The sequence below is a fragment of the Mauremys reevesii genome, linkage group 2 (assembly GCF_016161935.1).
Source record: "Mauremys reevesii isolate NIE-2019 linkage group 2, ASM1616193v1, whole genome shotgun sequence".
Lineage (NCBI taxonomy): Eukaryota > Metazoa > Chordata > Testudines > Geoemydidae > Mauremys > Mauremys reevesii.
In genome coordinates this window covers 289,597-309,285 of record NC_052624.1, presented here as the reverse complement: position 1 = coordinate 309,285, position 19,689 = coordinate 289,597, and the positions used below count along the sequence as shown (strand labels likewise).

Below are 19,689 nucleotides of genomic sequence, written 5' to 3'. Positions count from 1 at the left end.
CATGTCTAAGAGACAGACTGAGGTTTTAAGCTTGGTCAGAAAGAGACAGGTCTGGAGTAGAGAGGTGAATCATCCACAAAGAGATAGTAGCTGAATTTGTGTTTGCGTATGAGATTACCCAGAAATAAGGTGGAGAGAGAAGAGGAGAAATCAAGGACAGAGACCTGTGGAAACCACAGGGAACCGTTGGAAGACAGAGGAGCAGGCTCCTCCATTAGAGAGGTAGGCGTAGAACCAGGAGAGGACAGAGTCAAAGAAGCCAAGAGAGGGCAGGATTTCAAGAAGGGAATCATGGTCACCATGACCTCCCTGCACTGTGACACCAATGCTGCTAAATACACAACAGAAAGCTGCAATGCAAATCCATCTAGCTTCCTTTCCTGTTTTACTCCCCCATGGATCTCCCTGGGATGAGGGCAGGTGCCCCAGGTGTATTTGCTGCACTGCCCCAGCTGAGTCACGCTCTGTTTTTTCCTGCTCCTCTCTCCGGCATCACTGAGGTTTTGCATCCTGCAGCTCACCACCAGTTCACTGACCCCCCCAGAGCATCGTTTCCCCAAGCCAGCACTGAGAAACTCTTGCCCCACATGCACACAGCACCCCCCAATCTCACCTATCCCATTGAGCCCGATAAGCCCATAGCGACGCCCTGAGTTCAGCTCGAGTTTTGTGTCGCTCAGCAGCTCCTGTCCATGGAAGGTCAGCGAGAGGTTAATGATGTGCACGTCAGTGCTGTTGGGGTGGGAGGCCAGCACCCCAGTGACAGCGCGAGCAGCTGCTTTCTTCAGCTCAAAGTCCTCCAGCTCCTTCGTCAAAGCATCTATCTCTGCATGCGGAGACAGGCCAAAAGACAAGGACTAACCCATGGTCCCCATAGCAGCCCTCACGCCACCCCCAGCACCCAAAATGACGTGGGGGGTCTTCCCCAGCCCCAGCACTATTCCCCAGGACAAGAAGCAGCTCACTTGCTCAGCTAAGCAGGCAGAGTCACCATGTTTAGTGCAGTTTCATTTGCTGATTCAGTTCACCCAATGGGATTGAAGTATGCAAATCAATTGGTGAGTGAGTAATGACTGGCTGAATTACCTCTGATGTCAAGGTGTTCCTCTGCCTACAGCACCATAGGGGGCACTGTGTGGAAATCAGGCTTTTCAGATGTGTGGGTTTTCCAACTGTCAGCAAAATCAATAGGGTTCTTCCCACTGATGCCCAGAACATTCCCTGAAGTTTTGGAATTGATCGGATGTGGTCTTCAAAAGGTACCACATTACAGACAGGCAGAAATGCCATTGAGCATTAGGTCTCACCTTTGCTTGCTCAACCAGACAGATAAAAGGTGGAAGGGGGAAGAGACAGGAGAGGGAGTGACTTGCCCAAGACCACAGAGCAGGTCAGTGGCAGAGCCAGTAATAGAACCCAAGTCTCTCAGGTCCCAGTTTAGTGCCCTGACCACTGGATGATGGTACCTCTAACAGATTTATTCCCCCAGAATCTCTTTGCATGCTACACAGATGTGGGATGGTCCCAGGCAACTATACAGAAAAAAAGTACTTTACAGTACAACCTACTCCATGGGATTCTGGTACCATGACTGCCTGGCATACAGAAATGCAACTAGGCATTTTAGTGCCTCAGTCGAGCAAGCACATTTGCACCCCCTCATGTTTATTTCTGTCATTTTTCCACTCCCCCACCCCCATCTTTGCGCCCTGCCCTGGTTACAGCCCTGCTGGCATACCACCTCTAGAAGAACCCTGTTTCCTCCTGTTCCACATCTGTTGTGAAGTCAACACACTACTGCAAAGATAGGAATCTTTCCTGTTTCCTCTACAAGGGAATACCAGGCCAATTGTCCCCTATGGGAAGGGTCTCTCCCATCAAGCTATCCAAACTCTGCTAGTCTTGGTGTGCCAGATACATCTCAGAAAGAGACAGTCAAAACACAGCTCAGGCCTATATGCCAATAGACTGAAAATAAGAAACCCCAAACCCCAGAGTGGTTCCAGTAGCGGCAGAGAACCAGTGCAGATCAAAGCAACTGTATGCCATGAAAGTCTGCAATACATCTGCTTCTGTGGCATGCTGCCACAACAGCACCATCTGTTGCTACTCTGTAAGGTCTTAGGGCTTGTCTACACTTACCGGAGGATCCACGCTGTGGCGATCGATGCATCAGCGGTCAATTTAGCAGGGCTAGTGAAGACCTGCTAAATTGACCTCTGATCGCTCTCCCGTGGACTCCTGTACTACACCTGATCGAGAAGACTCGACTTCATGTAGTGTGGAACCCACAGTAAGTAGATCTAAGCTATGTTGATTTGAGTTACACTATTCACGAAACCCAAGTTGAGTCGCTTAGATCGACTTTTCCCTTTAGTGTAGGCAAGGACCTAGTCTACACCCAGGTAGGAAGAGTTGCTGTAGTCTTGCCTGTGGGTGACGAACCCATGAACTGCATCCAGATTACTGTCCAAGGGAAATGGAGGGAGTCTTCTTACCAGTTAGATATAGATGGCAGTTTTGGACAGTGTATTGTCAGGGTACAGCATGAGCTAAGGATCCGAGATATTTTCCCTGATAGGGATCTAATAGCCTGGGGTTAGTTTCTAGAGTAATCCAGTTCAGCACCTTTGCTATCTATCAGTCTTTGTTGTGTTATATGCTCCTGAGACAGAAGCACGTGTACAAGCAACCAAGCTAACTCCATAAGATACAATATTGTAGAAATTCTGCCAAATATCCTGTGCCACTCAGATGCCAGCATCTGACCTCCACAGAAGTGGAGGGTTCCTTGAACCAGTCAGCTGGAGGAAACCCAAGCTGCAAGAGAGCAGCACACAGTGCTTAATTTGTAATAAAAAAAGATGCCGGGGCTCAAGCAGTTTTTTTACATCCATAACTGATGCAGCAAGCCCAGAGGTGCCGGGGCTCTGAACGGCCAAGCCCTGCAATTAAACACTGTTGGCACAGACAGTGCTGAGCTGGGAGACACCTGACAAGCTTAGCTACCCAGGGAAAGGAAACAGTCCAACAGAGGATGCTCCTTTCTCACCTGACCCTTCTGTCCCATTGGCCTCCTCATTCTTCATCTCCTGTTGCTCAATCTCGGCATCCCCATTCTCCTCTGGGGTTTTCTTCGGCCGTTGGCGAGCTTTGGCTGCCTCTTTCTTCTTGGCCGCCTTCTTCTTGGCCAGGTCAGAGGGCATGGTTACAGGTCACAGCTCTTAGATAATGTTCTCACCTCTTAGCTAGGAGGAAGAACTGCATTAGACAGAAGCCAAGGCCTGGCACAGACCCCCGGGGCTGAGCCCCTTTCCCGAGCTCCCATTACAATTTACACCCCCTTAACTCTGGCCTAGTCGCAGGTTCCTGTATTACGGATCCTCCCACCTCTGAACTCTGAACCTCAGCGCGAGTCCATCACCCCCCATTACTCCGAGGTCACCCGCAGCCCCCCGAGAAGGGCCGCTCGGCTCCTCAGCTGCGGCCAGGCCGGGAGGTGGCCGGCAGGCCGCGGGCTGCGAGGGTGCAGCGGGCGCGGGGAGGGGCCGGAGCGCGGCTGCTGGCGAGGCGAGGCGAGGCGGGGCGGGGTGGCGCGGCGCCGCGGTGAGGGGCGCCCTGTTGTCTCCGATCTCGCGGAGCAGCTGCCGGGAGGCGCAGGGCCGCCGCTGACCCCCAGCTCCAACAGGCGGGGGCCGGACCGCAGCTCGCCCGGAGGCACCGGCGAAGCAGCGACCGGATGCCGGTAAGGCCCAAACAACTTCCCCCGGCCGCGCGCGACTCACCAGCCGCCCGGCTCCTCCGCGCTTTTCCGTCTGTCGCAACAGAACTGCTGCCACCGCGTGCGCACGCTCCGCCCCCTCCGGCCCTACCGCCAATCGCCACGTGAAACGTCACTTCTCGCCGGGCCTCATGACACTCTGGGAAATAGAGTCAGAAGAGACTGGCCCAGACGGGCCTCTGACTCCCAGCATGCACCGCACCGAGCCCCAGGGCCCTTGGGAAATGTAGTACCTGGTCGCGCGGTTTCTCACCAATAGACGGCCCAGCATCCCCGCACCCGGCACCTCCGGGCTTCGCACCTCAGAGCCCCGACTCCTCCGGGCCTGGCAGTTTATGGCCCCGGCACCTCCAGGCCTGGCAGTTCAGAGCCCCGGCACCTCGGGGTTTCGCAGTTCATGGCCCCTCCCCTCCGGGTCTGGCAGTTCATGGCCCTGGCACCTCTGGGCCTGGCAGTTCATGGCCCCGGCACCTCCGGGCTGGGCAGGTCAGAGCCTGGCACCTCCAGGCCTGGCAACTCATAGTCCTGGCACCTCTGGGCTTCGCAGCTCAGAGCCCGACACCTCCAGGCCTGGCAGTTCAGAGCCCCGGCACCTCCAGGCTTCGCAGCTCAGAGCCCCGGCACTTCCGGGCCGGGCAATTCAGATCCCTGGCACCTCCAGGCCTGGCAGTTCATGGCCCTGGCACTTCTGGGCCTGGCAGTTCAGAGCGCCAGCACCTCCTGGCTTCGCAGCTCATAGCCCTGGCACCTCCAGGCCTGGCAGTTCAGAGCCCGACTCCGGGCCAAGCAGTTCAGAGCCCGGCACTCCCGGGGCTGGCAGTTCAGAGCCCTGGCACCTCCGGACTTGCCATGTCAGTTATGAAAGTAAAAAAATTCTTGAGCTCTAGCACTTCTTTCATTAGTAATTAAGCACTGGTTCCTCCCCCTGGAAATGTGTCCCATGAACATAAAACTGATCATTCCTGAATACTGGTTGGTGTCAGGGCAATGCCTTGGGAAAGGGGAAACACGAACCCAAAATGGGGTCACACAGCATATGGGGTAACACATGCCCAGGATGGGGTCATATGGGGTAGCAGATTGATACTTCTTGGGTCAGGTACAAATCTGTATTTGCTTCTTGTCATTGCTTTATCATTATTATTATTTCCATTAGCTTAATGCCTACCAGCCCTAGTTATGGTCCCAGACCCAGTGCCAGGTGCTGTACATCAGTAAAACAAAAGGCAGTTCCTGCCCCCAGAAGGCTTACAGTAAAAACCTGGAGATGGGACTGGTGTCTTCCCTTGGAGAGGAGGGAGATCGCATCGGGAAGGAAGAAACAGGGTCTCGCAAATTGTGATGGGGCATTTTTCTGCTGAGTGCAGATGCGTCAAGATTCCATTCCCATAAAACACTTGTCTTTTGTGAGACTTCACGGGGGCGCTATCAATCTGCATGGCAGCCTCAGCTGCTCGCAGTAGCAGTCACCCACCCCGACTACTGTCCTGGGAATTATGGCCTGGAACACACCAATTGATGGGATCCGCCCAGTGGTCCGGCGAATGCAGACGCTGGCCAGCACGGACAGCAGCGGGAGCTGCAGATCAAGGGGCCCTGCAGGGGCAGCGATGGGAGCAATTGCTCCCGGACGGTCCCGGGGCAGATCGGCCCCTGGGGCGGGAGTCGGGACGGTTCGCTACACCAGCCCGCCCTGCAGCGCTGAACTAGGGCTGTTCTCATGGGCGGCCCGGCCGGGCTGCGCGGGTCCGGCTGCCACAAGGGCCCTGCCCGGGCACGGGGCGGTGGGAGCCGGGCCCGGGGCAGGACAGGCATGAGCGGGCGGGGCACCGCAGCCGCGGGGTCGGCGTGGGGGGAGAGGCGGCTCTGGGGATGAGCCCTGCGCATGCGCGCCGAACCATAGAGCGCGGAGGCGCGGACAGGGTCCGGCGTGCAGAGGGGCAAGCGAGAGACCATAGAGAGCGGAAGAGGAAGGCGCCGGGGGACGGAGAGGGCTGGCATGAGGCGGCTGAGCTGGCAGCCCTTGGCGCGCCGGCCTGACCCAGCCCCCGGGGCTGCTGCTGCCTGGCCGACACAGCGCCCGTGTGAGGCGAGTGAGCCAGGGAGCGGCGCCGGGCCTGGGCTGCCGCGGGCAGAGCGTCTGACAGGTACCGGGAAGCGGCCCCAGCCGGGCACGGCCTACGCAGGCGGGGGCCCAGGCGCTGGGCTGGGGGCCAGGCGGAGCTTTCCCTCGCCCCCTCTCCTCTGCTGGAGCAGGGCCGCCCCATCGTGTCCGTGAGACTGGGACCCCTCCAGCCCCCTCCCTCGGGGCAGAGCCCGAACGTTTCTCTGGGACCGGGGCGGTATCGCCCAGGCCTCAGCGGGACACGCCGCCTCTTGCCGGTGGGATTCAGCCCTGCCCTGGAGGAGCTCTAGGGAAGGGAGGAGAACGCTTTCTCCGGGCCCTAGTCCATCGTCTGCCTCTCCGATGAAGCTACCAGCTCCAAGGCCTGGGTGCTGATGCTCGTTCTGTTGAGCACATTTGTTCAATAAGAGTTGCACTGGAACATAGGCGTTAGGGGTAGAAAGCCCAATAGCCTCACCCAGCTAGTCCCCCCAGCCTGGGGCTGCACGGGAACTTGTACCTTAAGGGGAAAATCCCCTGTAGCCCATGTCCCACCACTATCTCTGTTAAGGTCCTCATCTTTTCCCACTGCAGGAAGCACTGGCCAATCTCCCTGGCTTTGTCTCAGAAGTGGAACCTCTGACCTCTTTTCCAGTAGGGGGTGAATGGTAATCCTAGCTCTGGAGTTCAGGGTATCCTAACCTTAATCTGAGTCTGCACAGTTGTCACTGAGGCAGATTCAGTCCTGCAGTTCTGGCTGCTCAGTTTCCCTCTCTCTAGGTAGCCTGGATGGGACCATCAAAAGTGCAGCAGCTGGGAACCAAAAAACAAGCAGGTGGGACAGGCTCTCGTGCTATTAGCCTGAGTCACCACTGAGATACTGTCCACCAGCTACAAAGGGTCAGTGTTTCATGTTGCCAGATGTTATTCCAGGGGACCTGAGCATTGGTTTCTTTCTCCCTCTGCTCTTAAGGCTCCTGTACGTGGAAGTTCAGGAAACTTTCTGATTCCATCCCATGTGAGAAGTGTTTGTATCTTGAAGTCCTGGGAGCTGACTGGATTCACAGATCTCAGTGCTGGAGCCCTCTCTGCCTCACCTGTCAAGGAGCTGGGAATGACTTGCCACATCTCCAGGCATGGACACTACCTGGGGCTCATTTAATTCTCTTTTCAACATGAGCCATATTGCCAAATTCTCTGAACTTTATGGTTTATCTCTGACACTGTTACACACCCATGACTGGGCTAGATCTGTGGCCTACTACTGCCTTTAAGTGGGAAATCGTGCCTCTCATGCTTCTGGATCACTGTTTTCTAGCTCTCTCAGGTTCTGGTGCATTTCTAGATCTCCCTTTGTCCAGATTTTTTGTGATTCTAGATACTTCCTTGTTGAAGATTCTGCATATTGTTTCATGATAGCTCTGCCATGCGTCTGGCTACTCTCCTTGCCTTCCTGCGGCCTGCTCTGCCACTCATCCTGGGCCTCTCCTTGGGATGCAGTCTAAGTCTGCTGCGTGTTTCCTGGATCCAGAGTGATGGGGAGGATCCTTGCATGGACACAGGGATAAATAATGGGCTGTTCGCAGGGAAAATGAAGCAGGACTCTGTTGCTGGAGGAAGGTCAAACCAGAATGATGAAGACTTCAAACCCAGGATTGTTCCCTACTACCGAGACCCCAACAAGCCTTACAAGAAAGTGCTCAGGTAAGAGACACTCCTTTTGAGCAAGTCATTGTGAGGTGAAGGTGACTGCCTATGTCTAACATATGGGTCCCGTCAGCTCTTATGGGCTAAACAGGGTCAGACTGGATCAGTTGGTTGAAACTATCATTAAATATAGTATAATAAAACAGCTGGAAGATTATGATGTAACAGGGTATAACCAGCACAGTTTCTCCAAAGGAAAATTGTTTCCCACTAGGATATTAGAATTCTTTGAAAATGGAAAAGTAGCAGATAAAGGAGAAGCGGTTGACAACTTAGTTGAACTTTCAAAATGGTTTTGATAAGATGTCTCACAAAATGCTACTAAAGAAATTAAATAGTCCAGGGGTGAGAGGCAAAGCCTTCTCATGGATCAAACACTGGCTAGGAGAAAGGGGATAAAAAAGGAGAGGGAATAAGTAGTCAATATTCACTATGACAAAAAGCTAATAGCCAGGGCCTCAAGGTTCCCTCCTAGGATCTATATTGTTTAATATATTTATTAATGTTCTGGAAAGGAGGGTTTGTAGAAAAGTGCACTCGTGGCAGGTATGCCCCCTCATCAGTGGATGTGGCATAGCAGGCACCTTCCCTGATTGGTGGCCCCTATTTATAACTGCTCTGCCCTGCAGTTTCTGTCTTCCCATAACTCAGCTCTGGCCAGGTCACAATTTAGTGCCACACCTTTCTGGGTAGCAAAAAGCCCAACAAATAAAATGTCCAATTGCTCCATCTAGTCCAGGGATCGGCAACCTTTGGCATGCGGCCTGTCAGGGAAATCCGCTGGTGGGCCAGGACAGTTTGTTTACCTGCAGCATCCCTGGGTTCGTCCGATTGCAGCTCCTCCTGGCGCGGTTTGCCGTTCCAGGCCAACGGGAGCTGCGGGAAGCAGCGGCCAGCACATCCCTCAACCTGTGCCGCTTCCCACAGCACCCATTGGTCTGGAACGGCGAACCGCAGCCAGTGGGAGCTGCGATTGGCCAAACCTGCAGATGCTGCTGGTAAACAAACCATCCCGGCCCACTAGTGATTTCCCTGATGGGCCACGTGCCAAAGGTTACCAATCCCTGATCTAATCTGTTGCATTTGGTCCTGGTCCCAGTGGTTCATATGCCCTTTCCTCAGGACTTCCAGTCATCTATTCCCTTCTTAGAGGCTTCACCAGTGGTTGTAGAGGAATCCAGGCCTGCTTCTACAATGAGTTCCAGGCAGGCAAGTCAAGGTTCAATCCCTCAAACTTCTTGCTGCCGTTTCCTTGGACTGTTTCATACTAACCCTGTAAGGAGGCCTGTCCCACAACCTTTCTGAGTTCAGCCTTCTCGCAGGGCTAGGACTCTCAGCTCTCCCTCCTGGAATCCCCCAATAAATCCCGAAGTAAACGTGTAAGCTTAACCCCCCTTCTACCCTCCTTAGGCTTGATCTTTTATTCCTCTCTTAGTCATCAATTGAATGTCTGCCAGGGCTGTTTCCATTCTCTGATCCCAGAGAGCAACTGCAGAGTTCCTACCTCTCTCCCTGCAGCCCCCTTCTTCATCTTATGCGTTATAGTGAAGCAGACTCATCTACTGAGTATAACCATCACCTACTAACTCTCTTACCTTGCTGAGTATCTTAAAAAATGTAGTAGAGCTTTTTAATGTTACCCCACTTTCCTGAAACACTCACTAAGCCCCTCATACTAAATTCAGCTGTCACCCCTTCTGCCACAGACTTCCTCTGTTTATACTGACCCCCAGTTCCTCTCCCAGTTAGCAGGGCCGGCTCTACCATTTTTGCCGCTCCAAGGAAAAACAAAAAACTGCTCAGACTGCCGCTGCCCCCCGAAGTGCCAAAAAAAAGGCTCAGACTCTGCCACCTGAACTGCTGAAGCACAAAAAAGAATGAAAAAAACCCACTCAGACTGCCACTGCCCGAACCGCCGAAGCACAAAAAAAAATAAGCCGCCCAGACTCTGCTGCTCCAAGAATGGACGGAATGCCTCCCTGTAGCATGTGCCACCCCAGGCACGTGCTTGCTCCGCTGGTGCCTGGAGCTGCCCCTGCCAGTTAGGATACATCAGTCGTTGTGACTGGCTCACTCTGCAGGTGTGGCCAGGCACTTTTTAATTGAACTCCCAAGCTCCAGTTTTAACCCTTTTCATTATAGTGTTGGGTAGACACCCAACCATAGGGATGAGCAGTAAAGTACCAAAATATGCAGATGATCTTGTTATTTTTATGAGTCGCTTTTGAGCAAGTCATTGTGATGTGAAGGTGACCGCCTATGTCTAACATGTGGGTCCCATCAGCTCTTACGGGCTAAACAGGGTCAGACTGGGTTAGTTGGTTGAAACTATAATTAAATATAGTATAATAAAACGGCTGAAAGATTATGATGTGACAGGGTATAACCAGCACAGTTTCTCCAAAGGACAACTGTCTTTTCAGAGCAGACCATCAGGAACTTCAGAGAGACTATATCAAGCTAGATGAATGGGCAACATAATGGCAAATTGAATTCAATGTTGCTAACTGCAAAGCAGTACACCTTACAGGGAAAAAATAATCTACTCATAACTTACACAGTTCAAAATCAGTTCAGGGAAAGCAACCTGGTGTCGTCATAGACAGCTACCTGGAGATCTCTGCTCAGTCAGCAGGTGCAGTCAAAAAAAGCAAACAATGTTCAGTTACATCAAGAATGGAATGGAGAATAATAAAAAATTAATGCATTTCTATAAGTCAATGACATGACCTCATCTGGGTACTGTGTGCAGCACATTGTAGAATAGAGGGGGTTCAGAGAAGGAAGACCAGAATGATTAGGTGATGGGGGGGGAAAAATCTCCTATGAAATGGCTGAAAAGTTGGGACTGTTACCTCATAAAGGAGACAAGTGGGGACACAATTAAAGTATATAAAATAATGAGGAGTCTAAAGAGAGATCAGCAACTTCTGTTCTCCCTGTCTCAAAACACAAGAAAAAAGGGGACATTCAATTAAATTAAAAGGTGGCAAATTCAAAACTGATCAAAGAAATGCTTTTTACTCAATGCCACAGGATGTCAATGAGGCTGAACTTATTATAGTGCTAACATAAATTTTAGAAGTATTTAACCTCATGCTTCAGGGTTTAAACCAGTCAAACTACTAGTGATTAAAAGGCTACTTGCAGCTTCCTCTGAAACCTGTGGTGCTGGCCATCATCAGAGACAGGATAGTGGACCAGATGCACCTTGGGTCTGATCCAGTCTGGCTATTTCTATGTTCCTAGTACTTGGATAGGAAACAGAGGCTGCAGGGAGCAGTGTGGGGCACTTGGTAGTGAGTGCGCTCTCCATTTAGTGAGAGCTGATCCCAGTGCTATCGTGTGGCACTAAGGGGTGCTGTACTGCTGGGTGGGTAGATCCCGTGGGGTCAGTTTCCCCTCTGTCAGTGCTGCCAGACTGCTATCTTTCAGGTATGATATAAAAGCAAGATCTTGATCATTTGTGGTCATTAAAGATCCTGTGGCACTTTTGCAGGAATCAAGATGTGATCGCCAGGGTATCCAAGGATCTCTCATATATTTACATTTTGCCCCCTTGAACTCCCCCCCCTATAATTTCTATTGAATGCAGTAGTTAGCTTCACTTCTTGCCCTAAACCAGTGTTTCCCAAAGTGTTCCGCATGATTTGAATAGGTGTTCCATGAAAAAATCGTAATTTAAAAAAAAAAATCTTTAATTTTTTTTTAATTTAAAATTTGGCATATTTGAAGCATACTTTACAACTCATTTTGAATGACTATAATTTAACATAAAACTCTTTTTCCGGTTATTGATAGATCTTATATTGAATATCATGGCGTAAAGAGAATGTGGCACGCAAGCATGTTGACGTTTACCCCTTTCAGGCATGTTTCAGTTAGTGATGTCGTACCCCTTCTGCTCGAGGCTGCGCGAACTGCAGCTGTATGCACACACCATTCTCTTTACGCCATGGTGAATATAACATATTCACTCAACAAGTTCAAACCTGTGGGTCTTTACCGTGTGTGCGATAAGCACAACTAAACTAGCTTTGGTTGAAACAATATAAATATTTGTGACAAACAAAATTTGACAAAAATCAGTATTTCTAAATATTGTTACTAAATCTAATCACCATGGATTTGTGGCTAAAAGAGGGAACTTTGAAACAAAAAGCAAGTTCTTCTGGTACTCCAACTGTGGCTGAAATAAACGAGCAAAATATTGTGACACTTCAAAGTGAGGATGAACAATTGCAGTCTTCTGTTGCTGAAAAATCTGTTGGTACTAGTGAGTTGTCCAAGGTGAAAGAATTTCCACCGAAGTATATCAAAAAACCAGAAGAAACAGGTGTTAAAAGACCGAAACAAAAGTATGATGAAAGTTCTTTGTCTTTCGGTTTTACGTGTGTTGGAAATAAAGATGTTCCTGATGCACAGTGCATCGTGTGCAAGAAAATACTAGCAAACAGTTCATTGGCTCCTGCTAAACTTCATAGGCATTTGGAAACCAAGCATGCTGAATACAAAGACAAAGATATAAGGTTTTTTTTTTTCAAAAGGCAGCGTGACTCACTTGGAAATTGTAAACTTATGATGATTAAAATTGCTAAAACAGACAACGAAAGTGCAACAGAGGCATCTTATCGAGTAAGTTACTGTATAGCGCTTGCCGAAGATGCTCACACTATTGGAGAAAAGCTTATCAAGCCTTGTGCGAAAGATACTGTAACGTGCATGTTGAGCGAGCAGTCTGGTAAAAAAAATTGATTCTGTACAGTTGTGAAATAATACTGTTGCATGCCGTACTAAAGATCTCGCCGATGACATAGAAAAAGAGCTAGTTTGCCGACTGAAATTTTGCCATGAGTATTCATTGCAGCTAGATGAGTCCACTGACGTTTCAGGACTTGCTGTGCTACTAGTATTTGTCTGATATAGATTTAATAATATTATTGAAGAGGACCTGGTCTTATGTGAATCTCTGCAAATGGAGAAGAAATATTCAACTGCATCAACAATTTTATCAGAAAGCATGAAATTAATTGGGGAAAATGTATTGATGTACGTACTGACGGTGCTCGGGCAATGATCGGGATGATGAAGGGAGCTGTAACGTGAATCCTAAGTGTAGCACCAGAAAGCACTAAGAGCCATTGTGTTCTACACAGACAAGCACTTGCAGTTTAAAAAAAAATAAATACCAGCATATCTGAAAATTGTGCTCGATGAAGCAGTACAAATTACCAATTTTTGTCAAATCTCAACCACTTCAATCCAGGTTATTTAAAATTTTGTGCTAGGAAATGGGTAGTCAGCACAAAGCACTTCTTTTCCATACAGAAGTGAGGTGGCTATCCAGAGGAAAAGTGCTTGTGAGGCTTTTTGAGCTTCGTAGTGAACTACTGGTATTCTTCACTTCAGATAATTCAGGACGAAAATTTTAATGACTGTCTGACAAATTCCTCATGGCTAATGAGACTTGCGTATCTTGCAGATATTTTTGAAAAAAGTAAGTGAAATTAATCTGTCGCTGCAAGGAAAGAGTGTGACTTTTTACTACAATGGATAAAATTTTGTCGTTAAAAAGAAACTGCAATTCTGGGCATCTTCTGTAGAACAGAATAACTTCGACTGCTTCCCTACAGTACATGAATTTCTGACTGAAATAAATTCTACAGTCCGTGAAGAAGTTTCCAGCACCATTTTACAGCACTTACGTGACTTGCGGGCCTCTTTATTAGAATATTTTCTTATAACTACTGATGATAATGCTTGGGTTCGAAATCCGTTTGTAATTACAGCCAAACCAGTCGGCTTTACTGCGCACGATTATGAAAACCTAATTGACTTAATTTCTGACTCTGATTTGAAACAAAAGTTTAAGGATCTTCCGCTGAATAATTTTTGGAGCAGCCTAATAGAAGAGTACCCTAATGTGGCTAAACATGCAGTTCGAGTGCTCCTTCCTTTTGCTACAACTTATTTGTGTGAGACGGGGTTTTTGTATTATACTGGAACAAAAAACAAATATAGGAATAGACTTGATGCTGGGACTGACATGAGGATTCAACTTTCCAGCATTATTCCTAATATTAAGCGAATTTGTGATAGGAAAACACAGACACACCAATCCAATTAAGTCCAAATTTGTATTTCTGTTTATAAAAATAGGTTTTTTTAGTAAAAATCTAATTTGTTTGGTGTTTGTGAATATATAAAAACAGGGTTTTTTAAGTAGAACACTGTTTTTAATTTTGACTCTTGCACTTGATTTTTGTACTACTTTATACACGCTTTCCAGTTAGAAATTGTTAGTTCAAGTTATTTTAAATTTGTATTTTTGCTTTGTTTTATAAAATAAAATATATTTGAGCATAAATAACGCAATTTTTTATTTGAAAACCAAACTACAAAGTAATATTATAAGTGTTCTGTAATAGGCTAAAAAGTGTTCTGTGGCTGAAAAAGTTTGGGAAACGCTGCCCTAAATTGTTGTTCAGCATTGCGGTGTGGCTGTTAAACCACTGCTACATCGCAGCCCAGAGAGGGCAGTCTTTCATTAGTGGTGCCACTCACTTGTATCCAACTATATAGAGTTAGGATGCTAACTGGCTTTGATTTCCATGAAGTAGGAAGGTGCCTTAAAAATGTGAGATCATTAGTAATGTGTCCAGCTGAGCCCAGAGTCAGAGCTTTGAAAGGAATCTGATTACTTGAAACATCAACTGTGGGTATGGGTGCCCCCTCTGATGCAAGTATAGGGTAGATCTGTTTCTTTCCCTTCTCCCAGCTGCTTGTGTTGTAACCATGACTTTTCCCTGCAGGACTCGCTATATCCAGACAGAGCTGGGCTTCCATGAACGGCTCTTTGTGGCTGTGCTCACCTCCAAGGCAACCATGAACACACTGGCTGTGGCAGTGAACAAGACAGTGGCCCATCACTTCCCACACCTGCTGTACTTTACGGGGTTGCGCAGCGCCAAGGTGCCTCATGGTATGGCGCTGGTGTCACATGGGGACGAACGCCCAGTCTGGCTGATGTATGAGACCATGCGCTACATCCATCAGCACTTTGGGGGTGACTATGACTGGTTCTATGTCATGCAGGATGACACCTACGCCCAGGCCGAGCAGATCAAGGCCCTGGTGACACACCTAAGCATTAATCAGGATGTTTACCTGGGACGGGCTGAGGAGTTCATTGGGGGGGATGAACAGGCCCGCTACTGCCATGGTGGCTTTGGCTACTTGGTTTCCCGGAGCCTGCTGCTTAAGTTGCATCGGCATCTGGACAGCTGCCGTAATGAGATTCTCAGTGTGCGCCCAGATGAGTGGCTGGGACGCTGCATCATCGACTTCCTGGGCATCAGCTGCGTCTCCCAGCACCAGGTATTGTCCTTCCAGGGGCTAGGGCACAGCCTCAACCCAATAGACTCCACACCCTCATATGCCTGTGCCATAGGGCAAAGGGGTGAGTGCCCCCAAACCTATGCTGTGAAGTACTGGGAAGAAAGGAGGTGTGGGGTAGCAGCATGGGACAAGAGCCCAGTCTTGGGAGGTGGAGCTAGACTGACATTTGAGAAAACAGATTTAGTCAGATTTCATCTATTTCACAATTTTTCAAGGGGGTGGGAGGCAGCCTGGGATAGAAAGAAAGAACAAGGAGATCTGGATTCTCCTCTGATATATGAAGTGAGGAGTGGAGGGTGAAACCCACTCCCATGCCCAAGTGTTTGTCTCTCTGGGTCTCACCCCCTTCAGAGTGAGTGAGTGCAGGAGGGAGGACCCAGTGTGAGTGCCAGGGTTCCTAACTAGTCTCATCCATTTCAGGGCCAGCATTACCACTCCTATGAACTGGCCAAAAATGCAGACCTAGAGAAGGAGGAGGGTGAGGACTTCCAGGCGGCGCTGACTGTGCACCCTGTCTCTGAGGGGACCCTCATGTACCGACTGCACAAGCATTTCAGCAGGATCCAGCTGGACAGAGCCTACCAGGAGATCCAGCAACTCCAGGTATCTGGGTGAGGGAATACCGACAGGGAACCTGAGGCAGAGATGGAGTGTGAGGTCAGACTGGATCTCTTTTTTTCAGGGTTTGTGGGGGAACAGAGAATCTCTGACAGCTAGGCAGTGGCAGAGTCCTCTGTGGAAATAGCCCCTGCATGAGGAGGGTGTGGTATCAGAATCACTACTGCCCTGCACCACCAAGGATTCAAGAAGCTCTAGGTAGGGAGGAGGGATCAGGCCATTTGCCCCTCTAGGGTTGAAGGGGGGGCAGGAAGAGGGACCAGACCACTTGCCTCTCCAGGAGAAGAGCATCTTCAGACACTGACTCACCAGCCTAGTGAGGAGGGCTTTAAATTAGATTCAAAGGGGGCAGTTGACAAAAGCCCATAAGTAAGTATAAAAAAAAAGGTGACCTTAAAAGAGGGCTAGATGTTGGGAGTGGGGGATGAAAATTACAATAGGGTCATAGGAACAACAAGAGGGAAAACAGTGAAGGAATCTGCTCAACATTATAGATGTCTATATGCAAGAGCAAAGAGTATGGAGAGTAAACAGGAAGAACTGGATGTAATAGTACACAAGCTAAACTATGACTTAATTAGCGTCAGCCTTGGTGGGATAAATCTCATGACTGGAATATTGGTATAGAGGGTATAGCTTGTTCAGGAAGGAAAGATGGGGAGAAAGGGGGGAAATGTTGCATTACACATCGAGAATACACTTGTTCTGAGTCCACAAGGAGGTAAGAGGCAGATAAATTGAAAGCGTCTGGGTGAAGATAAAAGGGAAACAAAACGGGCAATGTCATGGTAGGGTTTGAGTTAGAAAAATCAAATGGAAGAGTACAAAATAGGTGGCAGTATTGCTAAAAAGTATCTGGGGGTTATAGTGGATTATAAATTCAGTATGAGCCAACAATGGGATATAGTTGTGAAAAGGCTAATATTCCGGGGTGTAGTAATAGGAGTGTCGTGTAACACATGGGAGATATTTGTTCCACTCTACTTGGCACTGGTGAGGCCTCGGCTGGAGTCCTGTGCCCAGTGTTGGGTGCCACACTTTAGGAAAGATGTGAACAAATTAGAGTTCAGAGAAGAGCAATAAAAAGGATAAAATATTTAAAAAACCTGAGGAAAGATTAAACTGGGCACGTTTACCCTTGAGAAAAGAAGACCGGGGGTGGGGGGGACCTGATGATAGTCTTCAAATATGTTAAGGGTTGTTATAAAGAGCATGGGGATCAATTGTTCTCCATGTCCACTGAAGGTAGGACAAGAAGTAATGGGCTTAATAGCTGCAGCAAGGGAGATTTAGGTTAGATATTAGAAAAAAAATTCTGATTATAAGGGTAGTTAAGCTCTGGAACAGGCTTCCAAGGAAGGTGGTGGAATCCCTGTCATTGGACGTATTTAAGAACAAGTTGGACAAATGCCTGTCAGGGATGGTCTAGGGGTATACTTCGTCCTGCCTCAGCGTGGGGGACTGGACCAGGTGACTTCTCAAGGTCCTTTCCAGCCCTACACCTATGATTCTATAAATAGGAGTGTACTTTCTTCACAGATGCAGATCAGGAACCTGACATCGCTGACACCAGCCCGCGAGGGTGGGCTGACATGGCCCATAGGCATCAATGCTCCCTTCGTCCCCAAATCCCGTTTCGAGGTGATCAGCTGGGACTACTTCACAGAGCAGCACCTCTTCTCCTGCCCCGATGGCTCCCCCAAATGTGAGCTGGCTGGAGCCAGCAAGGCCGATGTTAGTGACATCATTGAGGCAGCGCTCCAGCAGCTCAACAGCCGCTACCAGCCCCAGCTTCGTTTCTACAAGCAACAATTGTTGAATGGCTACCGGCGCTTTGACCCCACACGGGGCATGGAGTACATGCTGGACCTCTTGCTGGAGGCTGTAACCCAGAAGGGCCACAGCCATGTTCTGGCTAAGCGGGTGAGTCTAGTGCGGCCCCTCAGCAAGGTGGAGATCATCCCCATGCCCTATGTGACAGAGGCTACACGTGTGCAGCTGGTGCTGCCCCTGACCGTGCAGGAGCTGGACTTTGTCAGCAACTTCCTAGACATGTTTGCCATGAACACGCTGGACACACATGACAACGCCCTGCTAACCCTGCTCTTCATCTACCAGCCTTATGATGCTCAGCGGGTCAGCCAGCTGGATGTCTTTGCTGGGGTCAAAGCTATGGTGGGAGAGCTGGAAAAACGCTATGCAGAGGTGAAAATCCCCTGGATCAGCGTCAAAACTGAGGTGCCATCCCAGGTGAAGCTCATGGACATAGTGTCGAAGAAGCACCCTGTGGACACCCTCTTCTTCTTGGCCAGCGTTTGGACAGAGGTTAACACAGAGTTCCTGAATCGCTGCCGCATGAACACCATCAGCAACTGGCAGGTCTTCTTCCCAATGCACTTCCAGGAGTTCAACCCAGTGCTGATGTACCATGGTGAGCAGGCCTCCTCCTCCTCCAGCACCGACTTCCTGAGGGATGGGCACTTTGACCGTCATGCCTTTGCTGAGGCTTGCTTCTACAACTCTGACTACATGGCAGCACGCACCAAGCTGGCGGCTGATATTCTGGACCGGGATGAAGTGCTGGAGAGTATGGAAGTATTTGATGTCTTCCTTCGCTACTCTGGCCTGCACTTGTTCCGGGCTGTGGAGCCAGGGCTGGTGCAGAAATATATGCTGAGGAGCTGCAACCCCCGGCTGAGCGAGGAACTGTATCACCGCTGTGTGCTCAGTAACCTGGAGGGGCTCTCCTCCCGCTCGCACCTGGCCATGGCCCTCTTTGAGCAGGAACAGGCCAATAGCACCTGAAGGACCCAAAGCTACCAGTGGTTCCCCAGCACCTTAATACTTGCACCTTCCACCCCTCTTCCCAGCCCCAGTCCTGCCCTGGGAAAGATGGGTGCATGAGGCCAAGGGGCTGGCAGGGCAATTGGAAAATTTGGTTTAATAGGAAAAGTGATTAAAGTTTCTTCCCATGCAGATTAACTTGGTTCCTCACAAATTATCACAAATCTCTTCTCATTCACAACTATGGTACAGTGGCACTCCTACAGAGTGGGTTGTGGGTGTGAGGGGGATGGAACTATAAGATTACAGGCAGTCTAAACTTGGTCCCATAAAGCTCACCCAAAGTGCTGTACCACGGGAGTAAATAAGAGACCTGAATCAGAACAAGAATGCCTTGACTGCGTATTAATGTATGCACTTTCCCCATTCTCTCTGACACACTTGGATTCCCTGATGTGCTCACTGCTGCAATCACACAAACACCTCTTGAACCCTGGCTTGTTAGTGTAGTGTTTTCCTCTTGGGATTCCTGTTCTTTCACTCTATCAAGATGCAGCTTTCCTAGGCCAATGCTGAACGTTCACTTTAGAGCCCAGAGGGGGGGAAAAAATTGCCAGCTCCCCTCACCATAGGGTGACCCTATACTAAATCTGAATGGCAACTAATTTAAATGCAGTGTAGTTGTAGCTGTCAGTCCAAGGGTAGTAGAGAGACAAGGTGAGTGAGGTAATATCTTTTATTGGACCATCTTCTGGGGATGAGGAAGACAAACTTTTGAGGCAAACAGAGCTCTTCATCAGGTGAAGAGGAACTCCGTGTGGCTCGAAAGTTTGTGTTTCTCACCAACAGAAGTTGCTCCAGTAAAAGATATTACCTCACCTACCTAAGTCAAATATCTCACTGAAGTAATGGACCCAGTGAGGTTGAGCCAAACGCTTGCCTAGTCCCATTCAGATGTGTGTTTGTCAGCAGCCGGACATGGCTGGTGAACACACATGGAAGGGGATGTAGTCCTGGGAGAGTGTGCATAGGGGAGTTCAGGCATATAGAGTGTAATGACTTTGGGACAGTGGGAGCCTGATCAAAGGTATATGGACAAGCGGCTAGAATACGAGTCTTACGATTCAGGCTGCATAATGTGATGAAGCTGCTTTCTGCTGCTTTTCTTCTGTCCTATCTAGATTGTTATACTGTGCTTTTTACTATGGTGTCTAATCCCTTCTCTCTGAAGTTTTTCAGATGTACACAAAGGTATCCCAAGAGGGATTGAATTTTGGGCATTGAATTGGTATCTGGC

At 49.2% G+C, this 19,689-nt stretch overlaps 2 protein-coding genes across 14 annotated transcripts in view; one reads left to right on the top strand and one right to left on the bottom strand.

Moving 5' to 3' along the window:
* The window catches only part of LOC120398840 (ATP-binding cassette sub-family F member 2), a 29,454-nt gene extending 25,541 nt beyond the window's left edge, over positions 1 to 3,913 (bottom strand). For 4 of the 6 annotated variants that reach the window (XM_039526528.1, XM_039526527.1, XM_039526529.1 and 1 more), the window contains exons 1-3: positions 3,391 to 3,777; positions 3,053 to 3,248; positions 614 to 826 (exon numbers count right to left, since the gene is read on the bottom strand). In XM_039526528.1, the coding sequence (XP_039382462.1) occupies positions 614 to 826; positions 3,053 to 3,206 (367 nt within the window). In that variant the 5' untranslated portion in view covers positions 3,207 to 3,248; positions 3,391 to 3,777. The other 2 variants (XM_039526524.1, XM_039526526.1) reach the window with 2 other exon arrangements.
* Positions 3,914 to 5,706: 1,793 nt separating this feature from the next.
* Positions 5,707 to 19,462, top strand: CHPF2 (chondroitin polymerizing factor 2). Of its 8 annotated transcripts, none has more exons than XM_039525837.1 (7): positions 5,707 to 5,928; positions 6,480 to 6,553; positions 6,670 to 6,720; positions 6,859 to 7,589; positions 14,405 to 14,969; positions 15,411 to 15,593; positions 17,148 to 19,462. In XM_039525837.1, exons 4-7 carry the CDS (start codon positions 7,312 to 7,314, stop codon positions 18,411 to 18,413), a joined length of 2,292 nt encoding a protein of 763 aa, XP_039381771.1. In that variant the 5' UTR covers positions 5,707 to 5,928; positions 6,480 to 6,553; positions 6,670 to 6,720; positions 6,859 to 7,311; the 3' UTR covers positions 18,414 to 19,462. The 8 variants fall into 8 exon arrangements, with proteins under 8 accessions (XP_039381771.1, XP_039381769.1, XP_039381770.1 ...); XM_039525835.1 differs by having other exon boundaries at positions 6,666 to 6,720; XM_039525836.1 differs by lacking the exon at positions 6,480 to 6,553 and having other exon boundaries at positions 6,666 to 6,720.
* Positions 19,463 to 19,689: the final 227 nt, after the last annotated feature.